The sequence below is a fragment of the Apis dorsata genome, unplaced genomic scaffold (assembly GCF_000469605.1).
Source record: "Apis dorsata unplaced genomic scaffold, Apis dorsata 1.3 scaffold_227, whole genome shotgun sequence".
In the NCBI taxonomy this organism is placed as follows: domain Eukaryota; kingdom Metazoa; phylum Arthropoda; class Insecta; order Hymenoptera; family Apidae; genus Apis; species Apis dorsata.
In genome coordinates, this window is record NW_006263509.1 from 248,376 (window position 1) to 257,497 (window position 9,122).

General features: G+C 31.4%; 2 protein-coding genes and 1 long non-coding RNA gene across 5 annotated transcripts in view; 1 reads left to right on the forward strand and 2 right to left on the reverse strand.

Annotated features, from left to right (window-relative positions):
• Positions 1–1,323: 1,323 nt before the first annotated feature.
• LOC102681080 (leucine-rich repeat neuronal protein 3-like) lies at positions 1,324–5,325 on the reverse strand. The gene is made up of 6 exons (XM_006615579.2): positions 5,070–5,325; positions 4,638–4,909; positions 3,789–4,048; positions 3,218–3,509; positions 2,541–2,705; positions 1,324–1,746 (listed from the first exon to the last, which is right to left on the reverse strand). The coding sequence occupies exons 1-6, from the start codon at positions 5,260–5,262 to the stop codon at positions 1,420–1,422; spliced, it is 1,509 nt and encodes a 502-aa protein (XP_006615642.1). The 5' UTR covers positions 5,263–5,325; the 3' UTR covers positions 1,324–1,419.
• A 455-nt stretch (positions 5,326–5,780) lies between these two features.
• The window catches only part of LOC102681204 (homeobox protein PKNOX2-like), a 12,028-nt gene continuing 8,686 nt past the window's right edge, over positions 5,781–9,122 (forward strand). For 2 of the 3 annotated variants that reach the window (XM_006615582.2, XM_006615580.2), the window contains exon 1: positions 5,781–6,153. The gene's annotated coding sequence lies outside the window, so the exon portion shown is untranslated. Of the gene's footprint in view, positions 6,154–8,216; positions 8,631–9,122 lie in introns of those variants that run through there. The other variant, XM_006615581.2, reaches the window with a different exon arrangement.
• The window catches only part of LOC116185628, a 2,769-nt gene continuing 2,301 nt past the window's right edge, over positions 8,655–9,122 (reverse strand). Inside the window, exon 2 of the long non-coding RNA XR_004150490.1 lies at positions 8,655–8,759. This is a non-coding gene — a long non-coding RNA (uncharacterized LOC116185628). The remainder of the gene's footprint in view (positions 8,760–9,122) is intronic.

The window sequence follows — 9,122 nt, forward strand, 5'->3', positions numbered from 1 at the left end:
TAACAATGTTTGTTTTATTATTATTATTATTATTATTACATCAACCTAGAGGATCCATCCTCGAACATTTTCCAAACGCTTCCTTTCCCGCCCGACCTGTTTGGCAAAACGTTCGCGTAACGACGTCGACAATCGTCGACGTAAAACCCTCGCATTTCTCCCCCCTCGATACCCATACCCCTTCCCCGGATATATCCTCTCTATTTTAGGCGGCGACAGAAGGGGAAGTGGCGCGTGCCGGCATTTAGACGGGGGGAGGGGAGGGGGGCTGCTTCCGCGATTATTGGGTAAATTAACATCCCGGTAATTGTGTTACAGGCGAGTGTCCATTCAACCGTTCCGTCGATCCCTCGCCAACACTCGCCTCGACAACTCCCTCCTCTTCCCCCTATCCCTCCCTCCTCGACGTCGACGTTAAAGCCAGAAATCCCAAGCTTCAAGCTAGGTTGTCGAAACCGGAAACTGCGGCTAGCTGCGCTCTAAACCGATCCTCCGGGGACTTGTTAGAGCGAAAAATGAGCCTTGCTCGAGGGATCGTTCGGCCGATGATCGGATCTATCCGGCTGCTATCGTTCGCTCGTCGTCGTTTCGTCGTCCGTTGTTGAGAGATTTTTTTTTTTGGAAGGGAGGGAGAGGTGGATAGTTTTCTTTACCTCGCGGATGAATTGGAATGGAAGGGATTGTTTAGGGGATTATTATATATACAGGAATTAAAAATATGGAAACGCGATATTTTTATGTTAGGTTAAGTTTTATGTGTGTTTTTACTTTTATATTTTTATTATTTATATTTTTATCAGGTTAAGTTGTTTTGTAAGAATTCTTTATATGTATGAGATCGAGAAGGAAGTTGTTAATTTATAAGTTCTATTAATTTTGTCTATTTAATTTTTGTAGATCAGATTTTCTTCTTCGTTCTTGAGAGAACGAACAGTGAAGGAAAACACTTTGAAGATCGAAAAATTATGTATGCACACAGATTCGAGATTAATAAAGTGATTTTATAATTTCTAGATCTAATTTATTGATATTACATTGTTATAAAAATATACGTATAATTACATTCACTTAACGATTCAATAAGATTACGCTAACTTATTTTATAACTCACGGTTAATATAAATTAAAATCCACAAAACGTACAAAATAGAAAATTTTCTTCTAGAACTTGGCCTCCCATCCAAGTCTCGAACATTTATATCCACTCTATATCAATTGATACATTTTTCTTATCAATCTTATGATAAAATGTTATTCATATTATGTTACTCTTTTCAATTACCTCCATTCAAAACCTCCTTCAATCTCTATATATTATATACATCGTTCGAAATCGATCTCTTCTCGTCATCGATCGGATCGAAATTCGTCGAAGCGAAGAGAGAGAGAGAGAGAGAGAGAGAGAGAGAGAGAGAAACTTCAAAATTCTTCGTTGTTCATGGTCCTTTTGTAAAAGGCCCGCGAGAAACTGGCCGGGCCCGAATTGCCGCAGAAGAAGAAACCACGGCGCCAGAAGATGAAGGCGGTGAGGCAGACGGGAATTGCGAACAATATACCGATCAATATGCCTACGAGGATCATCGCGTCTTTTTCCGGTCTTGCGTTATACAGATCCAGGCAACGTAGGCTTCGATTGAACAACGACGTCAGATTTTCACCCTCGTGCTCGGGCGGTGCCGCGCACATAAGAGTGTTCATTTCTTCGCCCATCAACCTTTTCCCGTACGTTGGCAGCAAAACGTTGATCTGGAAGAGAGACGAACAGAGGTGAGAATCTCTTGGAAATCTTTCTCCTTGGTTTCACAAATTTTTCCAAAGAGTTGAGAGACAGTTACGGTATATGAAATGGAATATTACATTTTTGGACGCGGCTGTTCCGCGTTTTGTCTCGATGCACGATGATGAGTGATAATAGATAAATTCGATCGGTAATTCCGTTCCATGCGGGGGACAATTTTGGTTAAGGAGAGGTTGGTTAATGCAAGGGTTTGGGAAATTGCGTTCGACGAAGCGATATCGAATAAATACGGTTAAAAACGATCGAGTTTTGTATTCGAAGATGGTGGAGTGACGTCAAAAGGCAGCAGATATTGTGGAGCACGGGCAGCACAGATTGCTTAACTTTTTCAATTTCATATTTGGGAATGAATTATTAATATGATTTGAATACTTTCGATCGACTAAAAGTTCGCAGGTTTTCCTCTTTTTTCGAAACAAGATCGAATATACGAAGCAAGCTAGCTCATAACTTTCGTTATTAAAAAAAGAAAAAAAAAGGAAAAAAGAGATATTGTTTTGTTTTCGATTCGACTCGATATTACGAAAATATTTTTTCGATTTAATTTATGAAAGAACTCTTTTGCCGATATGAATTGGAACGAAATTCCAATCTCATATTTTTGATTAAAATATTATAATTAAAATCGATGATCGAAGAGATCGGTGTCGAGGGTAAAAAAGAATCGACTGGATCGATCTGGAAATTGGTATCGCTGGTTGAACAGTAGGGAGACACGTATTGTAGATTTGCCAGAACTTACCAGATATTCATTATCGCAATCGCAGCTCCATTTGTTGTTCGTCAGATCCAATTTTTCGAGCCAATCCCACCTTGATATCAATAGCTGAGGCAAATATCGCAGGGCGTTATCCGATAAATCGAGTCTCTTTAGTGGCGGCCACACAGGTTCCGTAGAATTATTATCCTACGATAATTTTGTATAATAAATATATTATAATATTTCTTTTCTTTTTTATTTTATTTAATTCTTCTTCGTCTTAACTCTAAAGAAAGAATAAATATCGATCGATATACGAATTCTAGGATATATTATTATTAACAATTTTCACAATTTTACAGAAATCTTTTCAGAGAATTACTCTTTCCTCTTTATTGTCTCTCCTCTCTCTTTATCTATCTATCTTTCTCATTCTTTCTTTAATAATATTATAATAATTTTTTAATAATACTAAAACTACTTCTTTAATAATATTATATATATATATAATAAATTTCTATAATAATTCAAACGAGTATTAGAAATCCAGGAACAGTATTTTCCAACATATAGTATATACAAGAAATGATTGAAATATCATTATGAGAGATTTTGAAAGATAGCGACCAATCTTTTTTTGCTCATTATCTGTCTAGCTTTAAGCCACGAAAAAGGATAATATTATGTTAAAATCGAAGTATGAAGAATTGTACAATTACCCATGATGCAAGAGCGTTATCGTGGATCGATTCCAACTTTGGACAATTTTGTATTCGAAGATGCTCGAGCGATGTCAATCCTGAGAAGGAGCCCGATCCAACTATTGTCAAATGTGGCATGCAGCAGAGGCTTAACTCTTTCAATTTAATCATATTTGGGAACGAGTGCTCCTTATCGATAATTTGAATCGGATTTTCATCCATGTAGAGGATCTCCAGGGACGTTGCTTCTTTGAGAGCGTTCGGCACAGTTGTGAGCTGATTCCCGCTCAAGTTCAGCTTCTTAAGATTCCTAATCGACGGTTTAATTTAATTAGATTAATAGTGTATCGAAGCCAATAAGATGGTACTTTATTCATATTAAGTTATAAATATGAAGAAAGAGTGTTAAAAAATGTTTGATCGGAAGAAGTTGAAGAACGAGAGTTGAATAAAAATGTTCATACTTGTTCGTATTTCTTATCACGCGTAATCTATTATTGCTCGAAATCAAATCAATCTCTATGCCATTGTTTTCTATATGAAATTGTATATCTATATGAAATTGTATATTATAAAATATAATATTTACTTGCACGTGTAGAATGATGTTTCCGGAATTGTTTTTAACCCGCAATAACTCAAATTCAACTCTTCCAAATTCGAAAGAGAGCTGATCGCTATGATCGAACGGCTGTCGAGAATCGAGAATAAATTTCCAGAAAGATCCAATATTTTTATGTTCGTCGTATGCTCGAAGAGGTCGTGATGCAACGAATGAAGCATGTTATGAGCCAAATTTAAAATTACCAGTTTCTCCAACGGTTCGTAAATATCCGGTGAAAATTTACCCTAAAAAAAGTATTACGATACTCAAATAAATTGTCATAATTATATATCGAAGTATCGACAATGATAATAATAAAAATAACGTAATGATTCTTGAGGCAAATTAAACCCCCCTTTTTGAGCCAAAATAAAAACAATACTATAATCGAAGAAACGTGATTCAAGATAATCATTTAAAAAATATTTTTAATTTTTAATTGGAGTTTCAGTTAATACTGTAATTTTACATATAAAATAAAATAAAATACATATAAAAAAAATATTAGATTATATATCAGATCAACGTCAATATTGATAATTGATTTATCTTGTCGCTGTAATTTTTCAAGAATTAAACGTTTCGACGTAATGGTCGAATGAGTAATGAAAGATTGTGCCAATGAAATTTCGATTAGACGATGAAATATAAATTATTAAAAAAAAAAAAAAAAAAAAAAAAAAATCGTTTGTACAAAAGGGAATGTATTACCTCAAATGCTTGGGGTTGCAAAGATTGCGCCAATGAAATTTCGATTAGACGATGAAATATAAATTATTAAAAAAAAAAAAAAAAAAAAAAAAAGAATCGTTTGTACAAAAGTAAATGTATTACCTCAAATGCTTGAGGTTGCAAATTTTCTGCCGTAAGTTGATTATGGCTTAGATCCAATTCGGTCAGATTAATTATCTTTTTAAAGGCGCGATTATCGATCTTCGTGATTTTGTTCTTCCTTAATATTAATTTCCTGATCTCTAATGCCGGGAACGGTTTCACGTGAACCAACGAATTCTCCTCGAACGATACCACTTTCATAGTTTTGTTTGGCCATTGGGAATCTTCGAAGTGGTACGTTAAATTTCTTTTATCGCAATTTATGATGTCATCTGATAGGAAAACATTTTTTCTGTACATTATTATTGCTTACATTCGTAATAATTGTTCTTTTTTTTTTTCGAACGAATTTATTATTTTTTTTTTTTTTTATGTAAATACGATTAATAATCAACATACGCGATGTCGAGCATTATTTGGTTAACAAATTACCTGTACATTTGCATATGGTGCACAAATTTGGAAGTTTAATCGTAGGTATTTTCTCCTCTACTTGTACATTTTCAATTTCTTTTGTTGCATCATTATTATTATCGGTGATTTTGATATCTTCGGAGGTTGATTTTTGGCACTTAATATTTCTCGCAAAGATGAAAATAAAAATAATTAAAAATCGGTAATCCATAATTTCTCACAAGATCCGTGCCGGTAGAATTTTACTTTACACACTGTGAATGTGACGCCTTTTCTGTATCAAGTATTCTGATAAGAAAACCAATGATAAGATATCGTTGATCGTTACTCATCGTTTCAATTCTTTTAATTCGCTTTTCTAATTTATTTTTATTATATACACGTTATAATTTTAATTTAACAAAGATAATCGAGTATTTTGATTACTTTTTCTTTGAATATCAAACGTTTTTATTTTGTCAATATGTAAAAGAAAGAAAAATTGAAGTAAAAGATGAAATATTTTATCATAAAATAATTATAACGATATTCGTAAATGTAATTATTATTAATAATTATTTCTTTGTTTTTTCTTATTTTAATAACGTCATTAATGAAATTATAAATTAATATATGAAATGTACATATATTCGATAAATTAATGTATATAATTTTTTTCATAATAAATTTAAATATCGCGCTTTAATTTGAGCGACACTTGAATGAACCGATAATCGCATTAGTGTCGCCATCTGCTGCGGAGTTAGTGTATCAATGAAGAGGAGAAACCTTCGCGAAAAGTATTGAATCGATGACGTCATAAAAGACGTGTCAGTGGAAGGAGTAGACAGGATTGTGGAGGAGCATGTTGAAAAATGTCCGATTACTTTAATTTATTGTACGGCGTGAATAGTAGTAAACAGAAGGATTTGTGTTGACGCGCATGTGATTGTTAGATCGGCATCGATATACGATTATCATCGAGCCAGGAAGTATCACGTGGACGAAAAGGAAATTAGTTTTCGACTAGTCAGACACGCCGACCGAAATATCTTCGAAAAATAAAAGTGGACGGTGTTGTTTTGTTCCTGTAAGTTTTATCTGGACGAGATTTTTTTGTACGGTAAGTGGCTAAGAAATAATTCTTTTCTCAAATACTGTCATGCAAACAGCTGTTTCGATACATCGTTCGATCAACCTAATTCCCGCTGGACCGTGCACCTGTGAATTGTGAGGTTAGGTTCGTTTATTCATTCCTGGTGCGCCGATACAAGCGAAAAACTTGTTTTGTGCGCAATGCCCTCCAGTGAACGCCCATTCCTCGCGGTCTGCCTTGACAGAATTGCGGATTGATACGATCGATATTGTTAAGAGTCTTTCAAAGAGCGACTTTTTCAAATGACATCATGCACACCATGCGACTGAAGCCCACTATCAACTGGTTCTCAGTTGATATTCGTTATCTATAGCAGTAGTGCATATTATAAACACTTTCTTTTTTCTCTATTGTTTTGAAATGTACAATGAACAATTGCTGCATAAATTTATGTTTTCAAAAACATATTTATTTAAGCCATAATTTAAATAAATTGTAATAAATTTATTTAAAAGAATTAATTATTTAACAATAAATGTAATTCAATAAATATATTTATGTAACTCATATAATTGATATACATTGACATACATTGATAACATCACGTTTTAAAAAGAATTTAGCCAATTATCATAAGATCGTTTATTGGTATTGTCAATTGTAAAATAAGAGGCGGGAATTTTAACATGAAGATGTATTATTATTTTTATTATTGTATGATATTTTTTATAAATATTTTTAACCAAATCAATTATTAGTCATTAAATTAATCATCAATTAAATATTTGTTTAAGGAAATCAATTTAACTATCATACATTTTCGTTATTTAAATATATAATAATATATAACATATAATTTATGACAGAACTAGAATGAAAATCAAAATATACTTAGAAATAAATACAAATGATATTTGATTTAGATACTATTACCAAACTATTTAACTTCATATTGGTAATAGCGATATGTTGCATAGTCAAGCTGTTTGCGTTTCCATTTAGAATGGAATAATTCGTCCTAAGCGAATTACGTCAAACGATAAACTCCGAGCTTTGCAACGTAAGCGTATCCCTGGTGAAACGAGAAAATCGGTGTTTACATCGTATTAAGAAAACCGGTTGAAATCGTTCAAAGAATTTGTTATGAAAAAAAAGAGTGACAAAGATGCTGCAATGAGGTATCATCATTATCTTATAGCGTGTGCTATATATTCGATGAATCAAATTATACTATAATATTGTGATTCAATTTTTATTTAAGTGAAAAAAATACAATAGATTAATTATATTTTTTGAAAAATTAATTTAATAAAAAATTTCTAGTCAAATCAATTAAATAATATTATAAATTTTAAATATATAATAATATATTTAAAAGAAAAAGAAAAAAAATGTGTAGTGAATTTCTTTATGTTAAAAATAATTTAATTATCATTTAATGTAAAAGAAATATAAATTCCGAAGGAATAATTTCTTTTGCATAGCAATTGTGAAAATTATAAGAATAAAATTGATCGTTTATGATTACTTTACAAAAATTATTATAAACTTTCAAAAATAAAATTAACAAATTTAAATTTCTCTTTCATCACACGCAAGATATACTCGTTTCAAATTTTTATCTTAAATATATAATTGTAAAAAAAGAAAAATAATTATTTAAAAATTATTATGCAGATAATTTTCTTATATAAACTAATATTTATAAGTTAAAGTAGTATTTTAAAAAATTTATTAAATATCAAAAAATATTTTATATTATTATTTAATCGTATTATCTTTAATTCGTTTATATATACTTTTTAAAATAAACAAATTATATTTTAATATTTTGCATTAAAATATAAAGTTATTAAATATAGTATTTGATTAATTGTTCTTTTATATTTTTCTTCGATATTATTTATTTTACGTACATATTCTTATAGATGTAACTTTTTTACATTTTGAAATATCAGAGTGTCAAAATGAATTTTCACAACAAAAATTTTCATAATAAAAAATAAAAAGATAAAAATATTTTCAACTTCATTTTATATATCATATTAAATTAAATATATCAATAAGAATTTTGTTTTAGCAATATTCCCATATAAATTACAGGATTCTCTAAAATACATGCCACGAAAGAAGTAGTAAAACAAACTCGAATTTCCCGCAGAAATTTTATCGAGCACCCTATAGGTAGAGCGTTGCGCAGCAGTGAGGCATCGGCGCCGTCGGCAGCGGTGGCCTCTTGTAGTTTTTGCTACGCCCTCTTCGCATGAAAATGATTCTTCCTCGGCGTGCTGTAGTAGGGATCGTCGACCATTGGTTATCGAACGTTTGACTGACAGTTCGACTATCTCGTGTTAGGCTCGCGATGAAAGGGAGAAAGAAAAACGACTTCTGGCTCCATATTAACGCCCACTACCGATTCCGTGCCGTTCTTTAACTCACATCTCTTTCTACTACGGTGTTGTTGCCCGTCACGACGCCGGTTTTAATACGCCGATGACTGACAGGTAGTAAACAAGTTCGCTTGCCCACGGGATACCATCTTTGTCATAATTAACTCTTTCGGTGCCAGACCGGTATGTGTGCACGTTAAACGTTTCTTATAACGAAATGTTTTTGCCGATGCTTTCTGATGTCTACATACAATAAACAAGGAGAAAAATAAGATTATATAAATTTAATATTAAAAAAAAAGTTCTTAATATACGTATATATAAATGAGTTTTAAAGTAAATTTTCTAAAAAAAATATTTTTTTAATCTAAAATTAAAAATATTAAAAATAATGTTTTGTATTCTATTAGTATAAATATTTAGTATTGGATTTACGAATAAATATGGTTTTGTTTGATTCAAAATAATTTTTTCATAAAAAATAGTTTTTATTTATTTATTTTTTTTTTTAATTTTAATTCATAGGTTAATGGTGGTAATAAAAAATATATAATAATATATAATAAAATATATATAATAATATTATAAATTAAGATGTCAAAAGTG

Bases quoted from the DNA above. Each gene is read 5' to 3' on its own strand.
- LOC102681080 (XM_006615579.2), bottom strand. From the start codon at position 5,262: ATGGATTACCGATTTTTAATTATTTTTATTTTCATCTTTGCGAGAAAT. The intron at 4,910-5,069 runs GTAATTTGTTAA...TTTTCCTATCAG, and splicing joins CACCATATGCAAATGTACAG to ATGACATCATAAATTGCGAT. The intron at 3,510-3,788 runs GTAAATATTATA...ACCGTCGATTAG, and splicing joins ACATCATTCTACACGTGCAA to GAATCTTAAGAAGCTGAACT.